Below are 25,784 nucleotides of genomic sequence, written 5' to 3' on the forward strand. Positions count from 1 at the left end.
ATTTTAAAGGGGACAGTGATTTATGAAGTAAAAATAGTTTTAAATACTGAGCAGGTCAGACAGGGTGGGAGGTGGGGGTGAAGTAAAACTAATTTATTGTTTTGGGTTGATTGTCTTTCAGCAGAGTAACAAAAAAGATGAAGTTGCAGAGGAAGGGAATGTCCATGATGGGGTGGAGATGGAGAGACTATTGGGACATCTGGTGGTGGTACCAGCTCAGAGAGGATGGAGGATTGTTAACCACAGCTGATCTGTCCGGAAGAGATGAAGATGGAGGGGAAAGAAGGCAAAGGAAGGAGATACTGTATCTGGAAACAGTGCAGTTGCTGGAAATCTGTAATACAAAGGAATGCTGCAAATTCACAGTAGATAGGGCATATCTAGAGGGGGGAAAAGTTAACATTACAGGTTAATTGCCTTTCACCAGAACAGGCCATTCCTAGGATAGGCTGGCTATCTTCAATGCTAAGTCCGGATACACCGTAGTCATTTTGCAAGAACATTGTTTGATCAGTTGAAGAATCTGACTGGTTATGTAGAGGAGTGCATTGAGGACATCACTTTTATTAAACACATCACTTTGAGAGCAAATCAGAAGCCAGATCTGATGGCAGGCATGCCTGAGAGATCAGGGGATAAGACAGCTCTCGGGTCAGCAAGAAGTGCAGCAAAGCACACCATCAGGAAGGTAAAAAGGGCTTATTCTGGGAATATACAGCCATTTCTATGACATCAGATGTGAGACACATGTGGCAGGGTATTCAGATCATAACAGACTACAAGTCCACACTGTGCGCAATGTTCCCTCTAAGGTGTGCATGCATCTTTTGCTACTAGCGCACAAAGGAATTTAAACTGTTCACAAAAGGTTGTCGCCCTCTACCTTGTTGGCATGTTAAGTATATTTCATGATTGTACACAATCGTACTTCCCTTTTCCAGTTTCTGATGCAGACAGTGTTGACAATGTGAGGTTTGTGATGATTCATCTGCAGATTTTAGAACTGGCTTATTTATACTGTTTTTATTGAAGAAATTATTGATTCACTGTGTTGAATTCCAAAGAAGCGAAGGGTGTGAAGTGCAGAAGAACTGCTAATTCATTTAAAGCGGAATGGCTTAATGAAACAGTAGAAACTGCTACGCTGAAAGCTCATGGGATTGTGCAGCAATGGGAAATATTTATGTACATTAAAGAAACTGGCATTATCTGCATGTATTGTCGCGATACAAAAGTTGCTGGAGAATTTGCAAGTGGGAAGAAGTGGAGTGATATTTGGAAACTTGGCTTTATAAAGTGTCATTTAGCAAGCAAGTTACATGGACGGTGTGCAAAAGCTTCGGTGAGAAAATTCTTCATTACCTTTTACAGGCCTGCTACACCTGTTTTGCCAGAGTGCAGAGGAACAAGAGCAAAATTGATCAAACCAAAAGAGATCAAAGTTCTTATTGACGGTGTTTTTTGCTAGCTGTTAAAATGAATATGAATAGATTTTTGCGCACACTAGCCATTACAAATTAGAGGGAACATTGTTAGAATACCTGCTCCTCAGGGAGAATATCTGGTCATGGCTAATGTGAGGAAGCCAGGGCCATCCACGTAAAGCTGCCTACAACCTGATAATGTACCTGGTTGGGTGCTGAAGTACTGTGTAGTTTATTTAACAGAGGTTTTAACAGACATCTTTAACATCTTTCTAGAACAGTCTATTGTCCCCTCAGGCTTTAAGGTGGCACCATTATCCCGGTGCCCAAGAGGATGACAGTAATCTACCTCAATTTATTACCATCCAGTGGCACTGACTTTGACAATAATGAAGTGTTTTGAGCGGCTGGTTATGAATCGCATTAAATCCCATCTTCCTGCTACATTGAACCCTTTCCAGTTCGCGTATTGTTCAAATTAGTCCACTGACAATGCCATAGCTCCTACCTTCCACTCCGTCTTGTCCCACCTGGAGAATTGAGCCTCGTTTGCCAGATGCTGTTTATCAACTTCAGGTCAGCATTTAACATGATCATCCCGCAGAAGCTGGTGGGTAAGCTGTCCTCGTTGGATCCTGGACTACTTGACAGAAAGGCCACAGTCAGTCCATGTGGCCAGAAACATCTCTAGCTCCATCACACTGAGTACTGACGGCACCCCCCCAGCTGTGTGCTCGGCCCAGTGTTGTTCATGTCGCAAACGTGTGACTGTACTGTACTGCTAGATCCAATTCAAATTGAATCATTAAGTTTGCTGATAACACAACAGTGATTGGCCTCATTGAGAACAACAACAAGAGGGCACACAGAGAGGAGGTAGAGCAGCCAATAGAAAGGTGCGAGCACAACAACTTGTCCCAATATGGACAAGACCAAAGAGATGATTATGGACTTCAGGAAAGTGCAGGCTGACCACTCCTCACTACATGTACATGGCTCCTCTGTGGTGAGAGTTAGGAGCACCAAATTTCTGAGAGTGCGCCTAATGGACTATCTCACCTGGTCAACATCACCTCTTTGGTCAAGAAAGCAGGGCAGCGTCTCCATTTGATGAGGAGATTGAGGCTTCCCTCCCTCCTGCATTCTAACCAATTTTTACAGGAGCACCACCAAGAGTGTCCTAACCAGCTGCATCACCACCTGGTATGGCAATTGAAGCATCTGACTATAAGCCCCTCCAAAGGATGCAAAGACTGCTGAGAGGATCATCGAGGTCTCTCGTCTGTTCATCAGACATATTTATCAGGAGCACTGTGTATGCAAGGCCTTCAGCATTGTCAGTGCTCCCTCCCATCCTCTGTACGGTAGGAGCATGCACCGCTGACCAGTCACATCACAGGTGCCACCGCTCTGTGAACAGCTAGTCCAAGGCCACCATCTGCATAGCCATTATCTCTACTGACACTCTGGTCAATGCATCTGTACGCTTGAGCGGTGTGGCCATCTCGTTGGCCAGCATCTCGGAAACAGAGGCCATGCATGTCATTTCCTGGGATAGCCTGGTTGTATCGTGCAGGGGAAAGGCTGTCATCCGGAACCTTTTTTGCTCCATGATGAGCCTCTTACTGTGCTGACCATTGTGGGCAGGGTGATTGTCCAAGGTATTAAGGCAGTGTATGTATGGTACCACACATATCGGATAGAAGCAGCCATACCATCCTGCAGAAACCACGGGTGGGCCTGGGTGCGACATATCCAGTACATACCGTTTACTGTCCAGGGAGATCCCATCTACACGATACCATTTGGTGTTAACACAGTCATCCCAGGATACTGCTCCCACTCGCTCTTGCTGTGCCCCACTGACAGGTTGGACCTGTGCTTATTGTACTGCCTGCACCAACACTCCTTCCCCTTCCCTGTTGGCAGAGGGATTACTTCTTTGAGCTGGAACCTGGCAAGGGTTTCCAACCTGGCATCAAAGGATGCCTTGCTTTAATGGTTTTGGTCCATGGTTTTTTTTAAAAAAAGTTTGGGAGCCCCTTAATTAGACAAAGTTCCAACCCTTAAAGCACTTACTCCACTGGGGATTACTGAGACTCAAGTTCCTTAAGGCCTTTCCTATATGATGGGGCTAGGTTTGCTGAATGGATTACTCCCCCCTAGCTTCCTCCAAAACAGAATGGCAAAGTCAGGGAGGCTGGGCAAGTTCCTCTTGCAGTCTTGTTCTTCTTTGTTAAAGGCGATTGTTATCAGTGGCACTCCTTCTGCAGTGTAGGATGGTGCCCTCATGCAGACCCAACAGTGCGAGGTGTTGGTGTGATTTACATACTCGTACACCATACATAAGAATGTGTTGTAGGATTTCAAACCGACCACTGCCGTCAGCATCCACCACTTTGCCATTCTGTAATGCAGGGAAACACAAACTCATTCCCTCCTGGTAGATAGACAGGCGATCTCCCGTTCCCCTGGTAACGCCACCCATCATGTCGCGCCACCATTTCTCTGTACTTGCTGTGGGTTTCGCTCTCAAACCTTCCCCAATTCCTCCTCCATCTCCACCTCTTCCACCTTTTGGAGGACATGGAGGACTCTCCCAGGCCCGCCGGCCAGGAGTTCAGGTTTTTCACTGCTTGCTACAGCGTACTCAGTCACCCCTGAAAGGTGGGGGCCAGTAACTTGATCTGCTGTTTCAACAGCTTGTTCATGTGCTCAGTCAGCCCTGCCATCTGTGAGTAGGAGATGTGGCACCTAGTGGCTCGGACAATGTTTATTGCAACTGGGGGCATCGGAGTTTGGAGTTCAATTCTAACATCGTCTGTACAGTACGTCCTCCCCACGGAATGCGTCGGTTTTCCCTGGGTCCTCCAGTTCCCTCCCACAGTCTAAAGGCATGGCAGTTAGTGGGTTAATTGGTCATTGTAAATTGTCCCATGATTAGGCTTGGTTAAATTAGCGGTAAATTGGGAGTTGGTTCTCAGAGTGGCTTGTATTCCATGCAGTAGCTTTAAATAAATAATACTCGAGTGTGCAGCCCACCCATGTGCTGTGGCTCCTGTGAAATGTGAGACATTTTATGAGTGCTGCAGGTGGGCGCCACCCAACGCCCACTTGTTGTCGCTGAAGGTCCACCTGTGCCTTCAGCAAAGGTTATACGAACCCTTTGTGGAGTCCTCAGAGGGAAGAAGGAGCCCTCATCGGGCAAGAACTTGGAGCATGACCCTTTTCTCTTAATGGCCTCATTGTCTCTCTTCTACTGGCAGTGCTCCTACATGTGGCACAGAGAGTGGTAGTGGGAACCCATTTGCCTGCTCGCTTGGGACCCCGGCTTGAGCAACGTCATAAGCATTGCCTTGTGGCTCATGAGGGGCCCTTCACCACCAGAATGCTTGGTTAACCAAACACAGGGACCATCCTTCACCTACTCAAATCCCTCCAATAACCTGATGGTGGTGTCTATGGTACCCCCTATCACTGATCCCAATAAGGACAGCACCACTCCGCTGCTACTTTAACTAAGTACCCTACCATTGTCCAGGTTAACCTATGACCCTCCAGTTGGTTGTCGCTATTGTGATAGATCACAGTGATCAAAGCCCACTGGCAAAGGGCTCTGGCTCCTCCCTCTACTGGGCTTCATTCCTCCCACTTGGAGAGAGGGATACCTGACCTTAAGCGCTGCTAATACTCTGCCCCATAGCGACTCATCTCCCCTGTGGGAAGTGGGCATTGTTAATCGTGTGATGGGACAACAGCTGCCCCAGAGCATCCATCTCCTGCTTGGATAAACTCACTCCAGCACCCCTTGCATCCTAGATCCTCAGCAACTATATGGTCTCTCCTTGCTCTTGGGAAACTCTACTGAGAACCCTGGTTCCCTCTCTTATTTTTCTTTTTTGAGATATTCATCTTCTGTTCAATTACCGAACCGTGCTTGCTGCAACAATTGTGTGAAATCTGATACGTGGGTTCAGTGAGTGGGAGAAGAGATTCATTACTGGAAAGTAGGATAACTACTTACTTATAGGACAAGGCACACAGTAAACATTCAGTAAGCCTTTTATGCTGCATTTGGTTATAAATATTTGAGCACCCAAAGTGTCAGGACAAAACAGACACTAAACGTACACACAGTGGCAAATACTTATCTGAAGTGTGCACCCAGGCCCTCTTTGCTGCACCACACCTCCACTGTTTACTGTTTCCATGGCATCCTGATCTGCCTGTGTTGGTCCAGAGAGTGAAAAGAGAGCGTGTTATGCACATTGTCCATGATTTCATTTTGTTTCCCAATGTTGATCGGGGTGGGGGGGGCATTGGTGAAGGTAGGGTGTTATTGTGCAGATGAACGCTCTAATACTAGTTTCAATCCCAAGCTGAAAATGGAAATTTTCCTTAAAATGTTTGCAACTTTTTGTTCAGTTAACCTACCACTGCATAATGATAATAAGCTAGAAAACAGGTTAGTAATTAAAAAAAAAACAACTTTTAGAAACCTTGTACAGTGGATTCCAGTTGATTGCTGCAGCCACTTATTTGGGACAGCTCTTAAAGAACAAAGATTATTGAGAAAATAGCCAAGATTTCCTTTGTTTATTTGGGACACTGTGCCCCTTAATTAGGATAGGAGACTGTTCCCAAATAGTTTCTAACTCTTGCCAGTTGTGTGTACTCATGTGGTCATTAGGCACTACACTGTGCTTAGAGTGAGCAGTTTGTAAATAGCATTAGTTCCATGTATTTGTGTTCAAAAAGCAGTGATTTTTGTTCTAAATTGAAAATTTAGTGTATTCTCAAAATATACACTATACAACTTTGAGATTAGTCATCTTGCAGGCAAAGAAACACTATAGAACCCTTTCAAAGAAAAACCCCACAGAACCAAGGACACTAAATGTGTGAAGAAAGGAACAAATTGCACAAACAAGAAGAAGAAAACAAATGACACACAGAACATGAAACCACGGAGTCCACAGCCACGAGCTGCCAAGGCGAGTGAAGCTGGTCCATGAGCTAAGTAAGGGCTGTGGTAACAGCCACCGAGTCGGTCAGTTTTTGACACTGATTGTTGGCAAGAAATGAGTAAGACAAATAAGAACGGTTTTGCTCACTGTGGTTTCAAGCATTCAGGGTTAGCGATGTGAGAAATGGCCGGGAATGAGAAGTAAACTATTTCACTACTTTGGTGAAGAATTTGACGGTATTGAGTGTTAGATTGAAGATGAAAATTTGGAGGATGCAATCATCAAAAGCATTGTATGAAGGCAGCCAAATATCTGTTCCAAGTGTCGGTGCTGATTTTGTTCATTTGCAGTCAATCAAAAGTGTACACTGGATGAATTATTTCATTGATAGCTATTGGGAACTAGTTTTTATAGTACTGTAGTGGCAATGGTGATTATCTAATTTGTTCTGTTTCATTTAAATACCTCATTTGGTTCGCAGAATTAACTTTTTAAAATCTTTTTAACCACTCTATGAAACATTGGCTAATTGGGGCAGCTGCTTAAAATGTACTGGTCCTGATATGTCCCAATTAACAGGAATCCACTGTATTTATAATCATCCGACATTGATTGGCCCTAACATTTTTTTCTGCTCTCCTACTATTTTGTGCATTTTTGATTTTTTTTTTCCCTTTTATGCTTCTAGATTCCCTCCTAAAATATCATCATCATGTCTCCGACCTCATTGTTTTTAAAATCGAGATTGCTTTCTGCCGTTTGGTACTTGTATCCATTCCATCTTTCCCCCTTTTCATTGGCATCTGCTTTCATCTGTGTGGTTAGACCACTGTAAAAATGAATGTTTTAAATGATTGTACAGTTTCCTTCTGGAACAGAAAAAGAACAGTTTTGGAGTAACAAACTTGCATTTAGATGCCCTCCATAGATGCTGCCTACCCTGCTGAGTTCCTCCAGCATTTTATATGTGTTGCTTTGGATCACTAAGGTTATATTTTCAACATATCCAAAGTTAAATTCAGAAAAAGAAATCCCAGAATAGTCTTTCATTTTCAAGAAAATGCTTGAATTTGGATATAGAAGCTGAATTGTTGCAAACCATATTATGAAAGTCTTGTGAATCACATTTCTTAAGTTTCCATTTATTTCAGTAAAAGACTTGAATATAAATGTTCTCATTAGAGGACATTCTATTTTATCTGGTGTAAAATGATCCTCTTAAAGATGAGATACTTCTCCATCACAGCTGTCACTGCCTGACAGTCATGGGACAGAGCAAGGATAAGCTTCCTTTTTAGGTTCTGCATTAGTATCAGTACTGAAATATGAGTATCAAAGCCAGGAACCAGGTCAAATTCTAGTCACAATTTCATTTCTGGTTTGGAGAGCAAAATGATCTTACAGCTGCCTTTTATAAGTGATTAACCAAGTCTATTTACAAGCAAAGTGGAGACAGCATTTTATCCTACTGATTCTTGGGTTTCACAGACACAGGCTCTTGACTAATAATCAGTTCCAAAGGTACAAGATAGAAATTTGTTTCCTACATTTTACTGGCTGCAGAGTGACTTGGTGTGTCATCCTGACACTGCTTTTAAAAATAAAAGCAGATAATGCTTGGAAAGTTCAGCACAGAGGGTACTGGCCCTTTTTATGTCCACATTTCAGTAGAACGGTGGCTCTGTGAGTAAACAGTATCTCTTGTGTTTCAGATGAGAGAGATTGATAATGGAGCCTCATATGCATATTAGATACTGCAACTGCTGCAGACATCATTTGAATGGAGTTGCTTTCACTGGAATGATTTTCTAGTGCTATGGAAAATCCTACATAAAATTTATATTTCCAATTTGTGGCTGGGTATATTAAAAAAGCATCTGACAGTTCAGCATGTTCAAGATTTGGTGGTGCGAGACAAGCAGGTTATCTGAAATGTTGGATATTATTGCTATTAATATCCAAACATTCTTTTTTTTTGGATTTTCAACTGACCCCAATAAATTAACAAGGAGAATGAGAACAGGGGCCCGAGTGAGCTGAAGGGATGTGTGGCAAACTGCACCTGGTGAGCTAGATGCCAGACCATTGAGATTTTTGAATAGTTGAATAGCACAATAAAACTGAGAAAAGAGTACTGTTCTGCTGTACTTGACTGTGCCTATCTTAAGTTCCCAGTACTTTTTTGTTTTCATTGTTGAGAGCTGTTGTTTTAGACCATTATCACTTTTGCAATCTTTTGTATTGTTTACTGGATTAGGTACTCAGTCTGAATTTAAAATACGTGACTCAGTGTATTAATTCAGATGGTGAACATTGCATGAATACATTAGTTAACATTATAGGAAACTTTTCCTTCTCTGCCTCCATAAACCCTTTGAAATCATTGAGGGCTTCATCATTCTTTGCATCAAAAATCTCCAATGTTTTTGTCTTTGTCCCATTGATGGATAACATATTTATATTTGAAAATGACAGCAGATTCACCAATCAATTTTCTTGCCATGCAACACACACAAAATGCTAGAGGGACTCAGCCGACCAGCAGCATCTAGGAAAAGAGTACAGTTGATGTTTTGGGCCGAAATCCTTAGGCAGGCCTGATTCAGTTTTCTTGCCATTTTTAGATTTTCCTCCTTTTCTAGCCAAAGAACAAGAAATGGCTTTCTACAATTTTCTCCTTGCTCTTTAGATACTTGATACAGAAGGAATGTCAGAGAGAACAAATATTGGTACTGTTTTGTCATGTTATTAATCCAAATGTTGTAGGTGCTATTTGACTACTGTTTGCTATCAGAGAACTACTCTAATAATTCACTCCACCGTAGCCATTATATTGAATGATTCTCTTGCCCCAAAAATAAAGATTTCTTCTTAGATCACGTGGAACATGAATGAAAGCTTGCTATGTAACTTTAGTTACAGCACAAGTACTTGATACTTGAAACACACAATCATTGGTAGCATTGAGAGTAGCATTATAATTGGGAGAGCTGTTCTACAGGCTAATAAAACAAACATGGTCAGAATTCTACTCAGAATCTTGCCATTCAGGCAATGCCCTAGAGATTTCTGTATCATCATCCTTAGCTATGTCCTGTCCTGTTGACTGGATGGGCTTGCCATAGGTGGAAGTGCATTGGAAAATGGCCAGAAGGGGATGAGTCTGCAATTAATTGCGGATCCCATGAAGTAGGATTGATGGAGAATAGATGCAGTAGTTCAATACAGGGCATAAGGTGCCCTGTATCACTAGCACCACAAAGTTGTCTACCGACATGGTCTGTAATCTCAAGGTAATCCATATCCTTCAATCATACTGCTCAGTGTAGCATGAGCAACAAAATTAAAGCTGCCAGACTTGAGGTTGTATGATGGATGCGAAAGTGTAAAAGGAGCATGGAAAGCATAGGTCAAAAGTAGCAATGTTCCACAATACTTGTGTTCCAATCCCATTTCTTCAGAGAATTAAACGGTCTGGTTCGAATTACAGAAATATTCAAAGTCAAGGCTTGACTTTAAGTAGCAGATACAATTATCTAGCAGTTCTGTGGCATGAATGACTCCTTCCATCTAGAGAATCAATCTAGCTCTCTTTTGAAGTTCAGCACCACTGTTATAGATTAGTACCGACCTTTGGTATCAGCTGCCTAACTGGACCGATCTTAGAAATATTGTGGCGATGAGAGCAGTCAGAATGGATATTCTGTGGTGAATAATTCCATTCCTGTCCCAGAATTTTTTCCACAAATCTATGAGATATTTCAGCAGTCTAATGAGATATTCTCCACTTGCTTGGCTGAATTCAACTTCAGAAACCCTCAAGAATGGAGATACAGCCATGACATTTGTTTGGTATGAAGCATACCATTTTAAATATTTACTTCCCTCATCAGCAATGCATGTTTTCTTTTGATGCACTTCAGCAGCTAGCCAATAGTACTTGACTGGCACCTCCCACAGCACGATGTCTACCAAGTAGAGAAAGGACAAGAAGTGCTTAGAGTACCATCAGCTCCATCTTGAATCAGAAACATAGTGGTGCATCTTCAAAGTCAGTGTATCCAAATCTTGAATACCTTGCATTATTGCTGGCCAGCCTTTACCACATGGATTAATATTGATGGAAAATAACCAAAAATGGAGAGCTGATCTGCAGATCTAGCAAAGGTGGTGCTGGCCTTTTTTGAGACAATAGTGAATGTAATATCGGCAGGGCTGTAGTAATAATGAGTCGTGTAGGATAACAAATCCACGAGGAGTGAGTTTCTGGGAATCTGAGCAGGATATAGATATGAATGCAGAGATCCTACTTTGGTTCTTTTTGGAACGTAGTTATGGTAGTAGTAGAAGCAATACCAGGGCTATAATTTACCGAACGACTAGGCAGAATATAAATTACTAGGACTGTGCTAGGAGAATAAATGGACATCTAAGAGCAGTGCACAAGTGATGGTGTTTGAAGTTGGGCAAAATCAGATCAGAGAACAGGATAGAAACTTTTTTGTAGTACTAATATATATCTTAATTGCAGCATATTTAATCTAATTGTAATCTACTTTGGAGAAAATGTATTGATGGGGGAAAAATTAGATACCGCAACTGTATTGCCGCCTTGTCTGAATACAAATAAGGTTGAAAATTGCAGTGGGCTCTGTCTGATTGCATTGCAGCATGATAGCATCAGAAAATTGGAACAATGCCATTGCTGTCAGGAAGCCAGCAATTAATAGTGCGGTATTACCGCTATAGAGAATGATTTCCATTATACATTACTACCAAGTGTGAGTGAATAAAATGTAGCACAGGAAATAAGGTTAGGTTGGACAGGCAATGCATCACATATAACAAGATTTTTAATCCACAATAATATGTAAAAACCAATAGTGGTTATTCTTGCAGAGTACTTTAATTTTGGTTTTGTTTTTGACAGGATCCTCAGCAACAACAAATTAACTGAGTTGAAGAATAACTCATTTGCTGGACAAAGATATCTGGAGAGATTGTAAGTAGTAATCTTTAAAACATGTATTCAAAGTTCAAAGTACATTTGTTATCAAAGCATTATACAACTTTGAGATTTGTTAAAGGCAGCCACAAAATAAAGAAACCCAGAGGAACCTGTTTTTTTTTAAAAAAAAGTGTCAGACACCCAAGGTGCGGTGGGGGAGGGGGAACAAAAACTGTGCATACTCTCAGATAGGCATGTGAATTGTCATTTCACAATGGTTTCTGAAACTAAATTTGCTTTCTAAAAAAAAACTCCTTTTTTTAAGAACTCCAAGCTGCAAAGACACATTTGAATGAAGTTATTTTGTATTTGGCATGAAGTGAATTTGCATCTAAAAATACTTGAACGATTTAGTTTAGAGTAACTTTCGAAATTGCTGGTGTAACAGATAGCAAAATATCAAGTGGTATACAGCATTGTCGATTAGCATTGCAGCCACCTGGAATTAGCAAAGTAGGATTACTACAATCAATTGAACTTATTACGCTTTAAACGTTTCTCGGATACAGGTATCAATTATAACCAACGTTTCAATGACAAACTGCCATCTTCATCAGGGAGAAGAGTTTATTAATATACGCTGGGAAAGCACCAGATCCTTTGTCATTAGACTTTATTTGGTACAATGCTTCTGTTTTGGGAATATCACTTGCCAATTTAAAACAAACAAAAGCAGGTGTGAGAAATTATTCAAGAAGGTTTGTTTTCTTTTAAGTAAAAGACTTGACAGCTGGTAATTGTGAGCAAGGCTTTCCAGCTGTGACTTTAGTTATAGACAACAGAACATCACCTGTGCCTTGAAATGTGCCTTTTGGTTGTCAGCATCCTCATCCTCAACAAACATGCTTTTCTACCTCCTTCCACCAAGTTGTCTATTCACGCCATCAAATTTGTAACTAACTCAACTGTACTTGTTTAGTTTTTTGATGTCTCATCCTTTAAAGTTTTCTTTCCAAGTCTTCTGCTCTTCAAAGAACCCCAGATTTCATTGCCATGTTTGGTCTCCTTTTTCACCTTTTGGTTCAGTCGTGAGTAGGCGGTGAAATGATGAGAATCATTTGTGTAATGTTATTCACTGTTTTGAGGTGTAGTGACAGGTTCATGAAACACGCATTGTCAAAGCTGAGAAAAATCGACATTTCCACAGTATTATTATAATCACTAGCGTATTAAATTTTTATTTTGCCTGCCAGATTCCCTTTAAAAATTCTTACTTTGAACTGTATTTTCAATTAATATATGCAAGAAATGGAAAGTGATACTTATGAAGTTATCAGCCTTAAGTGACGGTGGTGGGAGAGCTTTCAGGTGATTCTAAATGTGGCATATACGTTGGTAGAAATACAGAAAACCTACAGCACAATACAGGCCATTCGGCCCACAGTGCTGTGCCAAACATGTATGTTCTTTAGAAATTATCTAGGGTTACCCATAGCCCTCTATTTTTCTGACTGGTTGACGGGGTGGGGGGGGTGTTCAAGTAGGGTTAAACTCACCTCAGCGTGTCTTTTACAGTTAGGGTTGCCAACTTTCTCACTCCCAAATATGGGACAACAGTAGCAGTCAAATCCCGGGACACTTTACCCCAGGAAAGACTACCATGACCATGAAGCTTTGCACGGGCACCTGTGTGCGCATGCACGTACGTGCCGAACTTTTTCCCCCACACATCGGTTTTGCCTTCATCTTCCTGACTACACTGTACGTATATTATTTCTACTTTATATAAGCTGTGATTTTTTTTATCATTCTTGTTTTCACTATAGGTTTGTTATTTTCGGTTTTATGTGTTATTTGGTATGATTTGGTAAGTTATTTTCTGGGTCTGGGAACGCTGAAAAATTTCCCCCATATAAATGAATGGGAATTGCTTCTTCGCTTCTTGCCTCTGTCTATCCACATGATCAATGCCTCTCATCATCTTATACACCTCTATCAGGTCACCTCTCATCCTCCGTCGCTGCAAGGAGAAAAGGCCGAGTTCACTCAACCTATTCTCATGAGGCATGCTCCCCAATCCAGACAACATCCTTGTAAATCTCCTCTGCACCCTTTCTAAAGTTTCCACATCCTTCCTGTAGTGAGGTGACCAGAACTGAGCACAGTACTCCAAGTGGGGTCTGACCAGCGTCCTATATAGCTGTTTAACTATAACTCAATCCCACGGTTGATGAAGGCGATTGTACCATATGCCTTCCTAACCCCAGAGTCAACCTATGCAGCAGTATTGAGTGTCCTATGGACTGGGACCATTGATCCCTCTGATCCTCCACACTGCCAAGAGTGTTACCATTAATACTATATTCTGCCATCATATTTGACCTGCCAAGATGAACCACCTCACACTTATCTGGGTTAAACTCCATCTGCCGCTTCTCAGCTCAGTTTTGCATCCTATCGATGTCCCGCTGTAACCTCTGACAGCCCTCCACACTATCCACAACACCCCCAACCTTTGTTTCATCAGCAAATTTACTAACCCATTCCTCTACTTCCTCATCCAGGTCATTTATAAAAATCATGGAGAGAAGGGGTCCCAGAACAGATTCCTGAGGCACACCACTGGTCACCGTCCTCCATACAGAATATGACCCATGTACAGCTACTCCTTGCCTTCTATGAGCAAGGCAGTTCTGGATCCACAAAGCAAGGTCTCCTTGGATCCCATGCCTCCTTACTTTCTCATTAAGCCTTGCATGGGGTATCTTATCAAATGCCTTGCTGAAATCCATATACATTATACCTACTGCTGTACCTTCATCAATGTGTTTAGTCACATCCTCAAAAAATTCAATTAGACTCGTAAGGCATGACTTGCCTTTGACAAAGCCATGCTGACTATTCCTAATCATATTATGCCTCTCCAAATGTTCATAAGTCCTGCCTCTCTGGATCGTTTCCATCAATTTACCAATCATTGAAGTAATACTCACTGGTATGTAATTTCCTGGGCTATCTCTACTCCCTTCCTTGAATAAGGGAACAACATCTGCAACCCTCCAATCCTCCAGAACCTCTCCCGTCTTCATTGATGATGCAAAGATCATTGCCAGAGTCTCAGCAATCTCCTCCCTCGCCTCCCACAGTAGCGTGGGGTACTTCCCATCCAGTCCCAGAGACTTCTCCAACTTGATGCTTAGCAAAAGCTCCAGCACCTCCTCTTATCTTAAAGTCTATGTGCTCCAGCTTTTCAGTCTGCTGAAAGTCATCCCTATGATCGCCAAAATCCTTTTCCGTAGTGAATACTGAAGCATATAATTTGTTTTAATCCCCAATAATATACAATTAGCGCAGATGGATTTTTACATAGGTTTAGTACAGTTGTGGTGAAGAAGTAAATGCAAACCACATTTGTTTGGTCAAAGTGAATGCTCAGTTTCTCAATGACATTGACTCAATCTAGAAAAATTGCAGAAGCATCATAACATTAAGCTTGGTTGGTTAAATAGTGCACTGTTAAGTGCATAGGTTTAATGAATGCAGTTTATTCTAGACATGGTGGAAATGGATACGCAAGCTAATTAAATACTATAGTTGGCAAATTGACAAACTATTAGCAATCTCTTAATGTCTCAGCTATGTGATCTGCAACAAATTGCTTTATTTGCTGCTCACTGATCCGTCATGTGTTAGCTATAACTTTAAGTATTTTGTTTCACCAGAATACTCTGAATTAACTGGGGGAAAAATACTTCACTTTTTTTGTTTTATGAGGAACATTATGAAAGGATAAAAGGTCAGGCAGTTGAAGCAAGCATGGTAGAGTTGGTTCCTAGGAAAGGGCTACCCCAGATTGTCAGCTGTAGATTTGGTGGACGACCAGCATTAACTTTAGATCTTTGTCATTTCCTTCTGAGGATAAAACAACAAAGTCAGAGAATCTCCACTGAAGTTCACCTCCTTGAGTTCTTGCATTTGACTTTTTCAATTACTAAGTGTGAAATGTTGGAAATTATTGACAATTATTGATAAATTTCAATGTAGTTACTGTTGTAGGGCTGGCTTTGGATACATGAAGAGTGAGAACTGTAAACTGAGTACAGTTTACAGTAGTACTGTAAATTGAGGAAATGGTTATGAAGGTGGATAAAGAGCTTATTGAACTAAAATGTTAAATCTTTTTATCTCTAATGCTACTGTCTACCCTCAGCATGTTTGTTTTTATTTTGGAAATACTGTTGCAATTTAAAAATTTCAAACCAAATGAATTAAAAATAAATTAAGAAATTTAATGATGTGAACTCTTAAGACATAAAAAAATTCTTCCTATTAGTAATGTGGGGAATGGTTGGAATGCTGTATTACACCACAAAGATTGAAAAAAGTAATGTCATAGAATCTTGCAAGTTCATTTTGCAGTCATTCTCCGCATTACCAATAGCAAGAGTTCCATGTGTCTGAAAGATGAAGAACATCTCCAAATTCAGTACCTGATTTTTTAGAAATATAATTGTATTGCATACTTTAATGCATGTAGAGATGTAAAGCATTACAGCATAGAAACGAGCCCTTTGGTCCTCGAGTGCATGCCAAATTATTCTATTATTCAGACTAGTCCCATCAACCTGCACCTGGACCATAGCCCTCCATATCCCTCACATCCATGTACTTCTCCAATTTTTTTCTTAAATGTTGAAATTGAAGCCACATTCACCATTTACACTGGCAACTCATTCCAGACTCTCACCATCCTCTTAATGAAGTTTCCCCCGATGTTCCCCTTAAACGTTTCACCCTAAACCCATAACCTCTACTTCTAATCTCACCCAATCTCAGAGAAAAAAGCCTGCTTGCATTTACCCTTTCATCCTCATAATTTGTATACTTCTGTCAAATCTCCCCTCATTCTCCTACACTTCAAGAAATAAAGTCATAACCCATTCAACCATGATGGTTTGCATCTAAATTGAAGGGAACCAATATCTTGGCCGGGAGGTTCGCCAGTGCTATCTTGAAGGGCTTAAGGTAGTTTGGCAGGGAGATTGGAACCAGAACATCAGGTCAGAAAGTGAGGGGGTGGAGAGGAAGGTAGATTCAGAGCTAGTAAAAACAGGAGGAGCAAAGTAATAGATACCATGGGATGAATAGTTTGAAGTGTGTGCATTTTAATGCTGGGAGTACAGTAAAGTTGATGAACTTCGGAGCTTTGATCAGTACATGAAACTATGATGTGGCCATTACAGAGACTTGGTTGAGAGAGGGGCAGGAATGGATGCTTTATGTCCCAGGGTTTTGATGTTTTAGAAAAGATGGGGAGAGGTGGGGGTGTTGCACTGCTCAACCGGGACAATCTCACAGCTGTGCTCAGAGGGCGCATAGTAGAGGGCTCGTCCACTGAGTTCATATGAGTAGAACTCAAAAATAGGAAGGGTGCAATTACTCTGATGCAATTATGCTATGGATCCCCCAGTAGCCACCAGGACACTGAGGAACAGATAATCAGACAGACTAAAGAAAGTTATGAAAACAGTAGTGTTGTTGTCATGGGGGACATCAACTTCCCAAATAAAAACTGGGACTTTGAGTGCAAGAGGTGTAAATGAGGCAGAATTTGTTAGGTTCATCCTGGAGTGTTTCTGAAATCAAAATGTAGATAATCCAGCAAGATGAGGGGATGTACTGGACCTGGTGTTGGATAATGAGCCTGGCCAGATGATCAGCTTTTCGTTTGGGGAGCAGATTGGGAACAGTGACCAAATTCCGTAAGTTTTAAGATTGCTGTTCGTCAGGATAAGTATAGACCTTGCGGGAGAGTATTAATTTGGAGCGGGGCAAATTAGGAGAGCATTAAGCAGGAACTAGAGAGAGTTAATTGGGAACAGTTATTTTTGGCTGTCCGCATTTGACATGTGGAAAGTGCTTAAAGATCAACTGCACAGCCTACAGGACAAGTATGTTCCAGTCAGGAGGAAGGGCAAGGATGGCCAGGTAAGAGACCCTTGGGTGTCGAGAGAGGTGATGAATTTAGTCAAGCCAGAAAAGGAAAAGCATGTAAAGCTTTGGAAGCTAGAATCAAGCAGAGACCTTGAGGATTATAAAGAAGCCAGAAAAGAACTCAAAAGGGAGTTAGAAGAGCCAGGAGGGTCTGTGAAAATCCTTGATAAGTAGGATTAAAGAGAATCTTAAGACATTCTATACAGACATCAAGAGCAAGAGGATAATAAGGGAGAGGATAGGACCACTCAGATAAAGAGAGGGAACATTTTCTTGGATGTGGAGGAAATGGGTGAGGTCCTTAATAAGTAACTTGCATCAGTATTACTAAGGAAAAGCACGTGAAGGATAGGGTGATTAGTGCTGAGCGTATTGATAATGCTGGAGCTTTTTGAGGTAAAGAAAGGTAGTGTTGAGCCTTTGGCTACGTCCACACTACGCCGGATAATTTTGAAAACGCTGGTTTCGAGTAAAAACGACAGGCGTACACACTAAGCGTTTTTCAAAATATCTCTGTCCACACTAACACGGATATTTGGGCGAATCTCCTCTACTGGGCACGCGCAGGACACACAGAAAACAAGCGAAGAGGAAACTGTATACTTAGTGTGTGTTTGTCCAGTTACAGAGTAGAAAAATTTCAAAGGAATTGCTCTTGGCTCTCGCGCAGGAGGACTTAAAACTAAAAAAAACAAATACTGGAGCGTATGGAGGCAACCGACAGGGAGTTCACGAACAGTATGACCCAGCTGACGACGAACATTGAGAAACTGACTGACTCTGCTGAATTGATAAAGCATCTTGTTAAATGTATAAAACATGTCTGCATCAGTGTTATCTTGTATTTCCATACAATGTTACATTAGGCTGTTATACATCTATTGTCAGAGAAGTACTTGCATAAATAGGTAAACCACCCTCATACAAGCAAGGACAGAAAATACGGCAAAGTGAGTATACTTATTTATTCAGTAAGCTATGGGTCAAAGTACTTGGTGAGTACATTTCTAACTCTTCTGGCTTCAGTCTCGTTGCCGTCTGTTCTGAAATTGTTAGGTTATGTGGGGGGGTTGCGTTCAAGAAAACAATGAAATGCCGTGCTGCGGCCATCTGTTCCGGCATGTCATGACAGCGTTTTTAAATAGTCAAACAAGCTCACTTTACAATTTAACTCTCACACCGTTCACACTGACTGCGGGTTATAACAGCCGTCCAGCAGTGCTTGTATAGTACCAAGCAGAAGTAGAAAAAGCATTGTTGCTGTGTTGTCATGACAGCGTTTTTAAATCTCTCCATTTACCCTGTACACACTACAACAGATATTAGGCGTTTTCAGATTTATTCACTCTGGATACCGTTTCTGCAAATCTCCGTTTTCGGGGGATGAAAACGCCGCTTTGGTGTGGACGGAGGGTCAAAACGAAGAGAAAAAGCTTCGTTTTCAAAATTATCCGGCGTAGTGTGGACGTAGCCTTTCATGAATGGTAAGAGAACAGATTGCTGGGGCCCTGACTAATATCTTTGTGTCCTCTGTAGCCACCGGTGATGTTACAGAGCACTGGTGGGTAGCTGATGTTGTTCCATCATTCAAGAAGAGAACTAGGGATAATCCTGGAATCTATAGTCCAGTGAGACTCATGTCAGTGGTAGGGAAGTTACTGGAGAGTTTTCTTTGGGATAGGATTTATGAGCACTTGGAAAACCATGGCCAAATTAGGGAAAGCCAGCTTGACTTTGTGCAGAGCAAGTTGTGTCTTACTAATTCGAGGCATAGAGGAGTAGACAGCCAGTATCATTTTCTAAGGGTTGAAGTGTCTAATACCAGAGGGTATGCATTCAAGATTAGAGGGGTTGATTTCAAAGGAGATACGAGGGGCAAGTGTTTATTTTTACATAGAGTAGTGTTTGCCTGGAAAGTGCTTCCTGGGTGATGGTGGTGGCAGATACATATCGTTAGAGAGGCACATGAATGTGAGGGCAGTGGAAAGGTAGGCAGAAAGGATTAGCTTAATTGGCCATTTGATTACTAAGGGCCTGTTCCTGTGTTGTGCTGTTTTATGTTCTTTGTTAATCTTTCTCTTTTACTCAGATCCTCGAGTCCCTGCAACATCCTTGTAAATTTTCTCTTCATTCTTTCAATCCTATGCACGCTACACCTCGTATTCCAAATTAGACCTCATTAACATCTCATACAACTTCAAAATAGCATCCCAACTCTTGTACTCGTACTTCGATTTATGAAGGCCAACGTGACAAAGGCTCTCTTTACCATCCTTTCTACCTGTGTTATCACTTCCAAGGAATTATGGATCTGTATTCCCAGATCCCTCTACCACACTCCTCAGTGCCCTACCATTCACCATGTAAGTTCTACCCAGGTGTGTCCTCTTAATGTGCAAGACCTTACACTTGCCTGCATTTGTTGCATGTGTTTATATTTAAGCAGGCAGGGATTGGACAAGGGAAGGAAGTACTTGTAGGATCAGGATTAGACTTGAATTCTGTGAGGCAAGAGTGAGCCAAATCTGTTTGGCAGGATGGTCCTCATTGTGAATCTTGTCGGTAGAAATGGGCTGTGCAGGATTATGTGTTTGAGGCTGGAGGATGTGGAGGGAAGGTTTCCTAAGGAAATGAGGTTTGTGGTCTGGAAGACAATACCTTGTTTGGTTCTGAGAATTGACGTTCAGTGTCTGAGAGTTTGAAATCAATGCTCTGTGAGTGATTCTGTCCACAAATGTAGCTTTACTTTCCTGTTACAGCCAGTTTGAGGTTTCGTTTCAGTCTCCAACTGACGTTTTTTTTTAAAGCAATTAAGTTGTCAGGTTTAGTCTTTACTCATGTGATCTGTCCTCTCCACAATCTCACTCCCCCCCCCACCACAACTTAAACATACTTATCGTCTTTTCTAGTTCTGATTTTAAAAAGTCTGTGACTTAAAATGCTGACTCCTTCTCTCTCCTAGTTAACACTGCTTGTTTGCTCAACGCTTCCAGGATTTTCTGTTATTGTCTAGGAAGGTATTGAATATTTTGGATCTGCAGTAATCCAGACAAATGGAAAATACTGGTGAAAATGTTTTGAGATTGCAAGGTGCTTAGCTTCTGACCTCCTCTTGCAGCTGCAGTATTTGTGTAGCTGTTCCTGTTGGTGTTGTGTTCTGTGGTGGGCCTTGGACTCTTGATGTTAATGATTCTTAGGGTGGGGGAGCGGTCTACCATGGTCAGGACATTAAATATCACAGATGGACTCTCTCTCCGTGGTGATCACTGTGTCTGGCATTGATGTTACTTGCCGCCACATCCCAAAATTGAAAGTTGTTTACAACATGGACGACTTCATTTTAAAAAGTTGAACAATCATTAACAAACACTTCCAATTCTGATTTGATGAAGAGTCATTGGTGAAGAGCTGAAGATGATAGGTACAACTACCTGGTTCCAAGCAACTTTTTCAGTGACGTCCTGGGGCTGGGATCTCCTTAACAGCCATAGTTCCTTTCTTTTGCAGGACAAATCATTGAATTGTTTTCCCCTTGATGCGTGTTGATTTCCATTTTACCTAGGTTCCTTAATCCTTGGTCAAATACTGTCTTGATGTCAATGGAAGCCCTAGTCAGCTCACCTCAGGAATTCTTGGTTCATGTTTGGTCCAAGGCCGTATTGAGGTGTAATGGAGGTGTAAGGCCGTAATGGAGTGGTGCTGATGAAAATCAAGCTTCGGTTGATTATTGGTGATTAAATGCTGCTCAATGACAGCTTTATTTTGCTGTTGTTTGATAAATTGAATTTATCTTGCTTTTTATAAGGACGACAAACTTCCACAGGGCTGGGTAGATGCCAATGTTATAACGATGATACTGACTATAGAACTTGGAAGTAGTTTGTGTAGTAGATCATGAACACATAAGTCCACACAAAATTATTAATTTTATTCCATTCTGGGTTGGTCAATGAGCTGGAATAAAAATACAGACAACCTGTATTAGATCAAATAAAACCTGAGGAGAAAGTACATGTAAAAAATATTCACTCCCTTTGAAAGTTTTCATGTTTTTTTTACAATGTTGAATCAGTCAGTCAGTTAGTGGGTGCTGAACCGAATCTGGGGTTGGCGGTTATGCACCTCCATCTTCTTCGATCTTGCGATAGTAGCGAGTACAGCCTCTCCTCCAGTTTATTCTGTTTGGCCGCCTTGGCACCGCCCGCTGCTGTCCCCGCTGAACTCGAACCCAAACCCAAGGCCATGTCGGCCTCCAGCCGCGGCTGCTGCTTCGAGCTCGGTCCTTCCTTAGGCGGAGGCCTTGGGCAGGTCTAGGCACACAGTGCAGTGCCCAAGTTCATCATATCTCTTCTAACTAGGTGCATAGCATATGATTTGTAGATACGTGGTGAGGCTTTAATCTCTTCCACGGAAGATGGCCATTGGCTCAGAAGGAGCTCATCCGCCCTTTGTCAGGTCTTGTTTTTTTTAGTCCTGCTGGGTGACCTCACACCCTCCTCACCAGACTAAGTCCGGTGGGAAAGCCGGCCCAAGTTGCCGACCACTTGACCACAGCCACCGGCCGAGCGACAGGCGCCCACCCCCCGCTGAATCTCTCCGAGCGTCTGGCGCCCGACCGATAAAATGTTGAATCACAGTGGATTTAATTTGGATTTTTGACACAGATCAAAGAAGACTTGTGTCAAAGTGAAAGCAGATCTCTACAAAGTGATCTAAATTAATTACAAATATAAAACACACAAAATAATTGATTGCATAAGTATTCATCCCCTTTAATATGACACACCAAGTCCTCATTGGTGCAGCCAATTGGTTTTAGAAGTCACATAATTAGTTAAATGAAGATCACCTGTGTGCAGTCAAGGCATTTCAATTGATTGTAGTAAAAATACACCTGTATCTGGAAGGTCCAACTGCTGGTGGTCAGTATCCTGGCAAAAACTACACCATGAAGGCAAAAGAACACTCCAAGCAACTCTGTGAAAAGGTAGTTGAAAAGCACAAATCAGGAGATGGATACAAGAAAATTTCCAAATTGATGTATATCCCTTGGAGTACAGTTAAGTCAATGATCAAGAAATGGAAAGAATATGGCTCAGCTGTAAATCTGCCAGAGCAGGCCATCCCCAAAAACTGGGTGACCATGCAAGAGTTAGGCCACCAAGAGATCTATTATATAACTCTGGAGGAGTTACGAGCTTCAGTGGCTGAGATGGGAGAGATTGCGCATACAATTGGGTGCTTCACCAGTCACAGCTTTATGGAAGAATGCAAAGAGAAAGCCACTGTTGCAAAATACTCACATGAAATCTCAGCTAGAGTTTGCTAGAAGGCATGTGGGAGACTCTGAAATCCGCTGAAAGAAGGTTCTATGGTCTGATGAAACCAAAATTGAGCTTTCTGGCCATCAGACTAAACGCTATGTTTGGTGTAAGCCAGACATCACACGTCATCAGAAACACACCATCCCTACCGTGAAGCATGGTGGTGGCTGCATCGTGCTGTGGGGATGCTTCACTGCAGCAGGCCCTGAAAGGCTTGTGAAGGTGGAGGGTAAAATGAATGCAGCAAAAGTCAGGGAAATCCTAAAGGAAAACGTGACGCAGCCTGCAAGAAAGCAGGGAGAAGATTTATTTATTTTCCAGCAAGACAATGACCCCAAGCATAAAGCCAAAGCTACACAGGAATGGGCCGGCTGGTGGCTTAGTGGCATCAGGGCCCGAGTTCGAATCCAGCTGGCTCCCCTGCATGTTTTCCATGGGTTGAGCGTCGAGCTAGCAACTCAGCCTTGTAAAAATAAGGAAATCTGCTAAAACAAAAGCCGCCATGACGGCATCCCGATGACTCCACTCGGATTTAAGGGCATTCTTCTTCTTCTTCACAGAGGAATGACTTAAACAACAAAGTTAATGTCCCGGAGTGGCCAAGTCAGACTCCAGACCTCAATTCAATTGAGAATTTGTGGCTGGACTTGAAAAGGGTTGTTTAATTGCAATCTGACAGAGCTTGAGCAGTTTTTTTTAAAGGAGAATGGGGAAAAATTGCAGTGTCCAAATATGTAAAGCTAATGGAGACCTATCCATACACACTCAGGACTGTAATTGCTGCCAAAGGTGCATGTACTAAAAACTGACTTGAAGGTGGTGAATAATTATGCAATCCATTATTTTGTGTTTTATATAACCATATAACAGCATGGAAACAGGCCATCTCAGCCCTTCTAGTCCACGCCGACTCTTACTCTCACCTAGTCCCACTGACCCGCACTCAGCCCATACCCTCCTATCTGTAGTTAATTTTGATCACTTTGTAGAGATCTGTTTTCACTTTGACACCAAAGTACTTTTCAGTTGATCAGTATTGAGGTGGGGGAGGGGGAGAAGCCAAATTAAATCCACTGTGATTCAATACTGTAAAACAATAAAACATATCCTCCGGGGTGGGGGGGAATGCATTTTATAGGCACTGTAGATTAATTAACATCTTGAGCATATATCAGTCAAGAAGAAATAAGAGTTGGAAAGAAACTGAAATTAAAACTTCTGAAGGAAAGATTGGATAGCTGGAGAATTACAGTCTGCAGCTGGCAAGTTCAGAACAACTTCTGAACAAAGCAAGTGAATTGAATTGCTTTAGTAAAGGCAGATACATTAGGGACATGTAAGAGATCCTTAGATATGCATCTGAATGAATGTCAAATGTGAAGCTATGTGGGTGGGAAGGGTTAGATTTATCTTGAAGTAGGTTAAAAAAAGGTCAGTACAACATTGTGGTGTGTAGGGCTGGTACTGTACTGTATCTGTTCTATTTTTGTCACGTGTACCAAGATACAGTGAAAAGCTTGTCTTGCATATTGTTCATGCAGATCAGATCATTTCACAGTTTATTGAAGTGGAACAAGGGAAATAATGACAGAATTCAAAATAAAGTGCAGTGCAAGTAAACAATAATGTGTGCAGTCATCGTGGGGAGATTGTAAAGTTGTGTCCAGCTTATCATAGCTGGGAACTACTCAGGAGTTTGCCAACAGTGGGCCAGAAGCTGTCCTTGAGCGTGGTGGTATGTGCTTTCAGGCTTTTGTATCTTCTGACCAGTGGAAGAGGAAAAGAAGAGGGACTGCCTAGGATGGGTGGGGTCTTTGTCTAAACTCTCACTTCCACAGTAAAGTAGCCAGCATTATCAGAGTCCTTGGAGGGAAGGCTCGTTTCCATACTGCGCAGAGCTGTGTCTACAATTTCCTGGAATTTCTTGCTGTCATGTGCCGAGTAGTTACATACTGTTGTCACCGAATGTAAATTAACCAAAATACTTACTACAGAGGCCTCACTCATCTGGTTTGAGCACACACTGCCCAGTCACCCCCCTCCAAACCTAACTCATCTGCAGTAAGCAGAGATGTCTCTGGCAGTCTCACTTCAAAGGCCTTACTTGACTACTACTGCCCCAAGCTATCCTTGCCTGGACATTGTCTTTAATCCTTGCCTTACTGCACCTTTCAGAATACCAAGCTATTATGCATCCAAGCGGGCTACTTTTTCTGCTGCATTGATTAAAGCTGGTATGGGCCGACTGGGACAGGCCAAATTTCTTTAGCCTCCTGAGTAAGTAGAGGTGTTGTGAGCTTTCTTGGCGTGACGGCAAGGTAGTCAGATTAGGGCAGCATTGGTGGTGATCACTCCTAGAAATTTGAAGCTCTCAAACCCGTTCAACCTTAACACTGTTTATTTAGACTAGAACATGTGTTCTGCCTCCCTTCCTGAAGTCAGTGGTAAGCTCTGACATTGAGAGAAAGCTTTTTATTGCAACACCATGTTACTAAGCTCTCTATCTCAGTCTCATTGTTGTTTGAGATACAGACCCACTATGCTGGTATCACCTGCAGAATTGCAGCTGGAGTTGGAGCAGAATCTGTGCATGTAGTCCTGGGTGTACAGGGAATAGACTAGCGCCAGTGTTTAAAATAATCATGCAGGTGTTGCTTGTGTCCTTACTTGCTGTGCTCTGTTGGTCAGGAAGTCGACGATCCAGTTGCGGGGGGGCGGGGGGGTGTGGGTGGTGGGTGTGGGGAGGAGGGTGTTGACTCCCATTGTCCAGAGTTTGAGATGGGCTTTCTTTGCAATTATAGTATTGAATGCAGAGCTGTAGTCAATAAACAGTTGTTTGAGTGTAGGTGTGTTTTCTGTCCCGATGCTCCAGAAAGAGAGAGCATCCATCATAATCTGTTTCATTGGTAGGCAAATTGCAGGCTGGAGTTGATGCATGCAATGACCAGCCTCTTAAAGCACTCATGATGGTAGATGTCAGAACCACTGGGCGGTAGTTGTTAAGGCAAATTTCTTTGATTTTTTTTTTAGTTACCGGGATGCTAGTGGTCTTAAAGCAGATGTAGGGAGAGGTTAACTATATCTGCAAAGACCCGATCAGCTGATCTGCACAGGATCCAAGGACTGT

General features: G+C 42.0%; 1 protein-coding gene across 2 annotated transcripts in view; it reads left to right on the forward strand.

Annotated features, from left to right (window-relative positions):
- adgra3 (adhesion G protein-coupled receptor A3) overlaps window positions 1-25,784 on the forward strand; it is a 119,849-nt gene that overhangs the window by 30,035 nt on the left and 64,030 nt on the right. The window contains exons 1-2 of one of the 2 annotated variants that reach the window (XM_063043369.1): window positions 11,156-11,204; window positions 11,322-11,393. Coding sequence is in view for 1 of the 2 variants with exons in the window: in XM_063043368.1 (XP_062899438.1) it covers window positions 11,322-11,393 (72 nt within the window). In the remaining variant the exon portion in view is untranslated. Of the gene's footprint in view, window positions 1-11,155; window positions 11,205-11,321; window positions 11,394-25,784 lie in introns of those variants that run through there. The other variant, XM_063043368.1, reaches the window with a different exon arrangement.

Source organism: Mobula hypostoma, chromosome 3, assembly GCF_963921235.1.
Source record: "Mobula hypostoma chromosome 3, sMobHyp1.1, whole genome shotgun sequence".
Lineage (NCBI taxonomy): Eukaryota > Metazoa > Chordata > Chondrichthyes > Myliobatiformes > Myliobatidae > Mobula > Mobula hypostoma.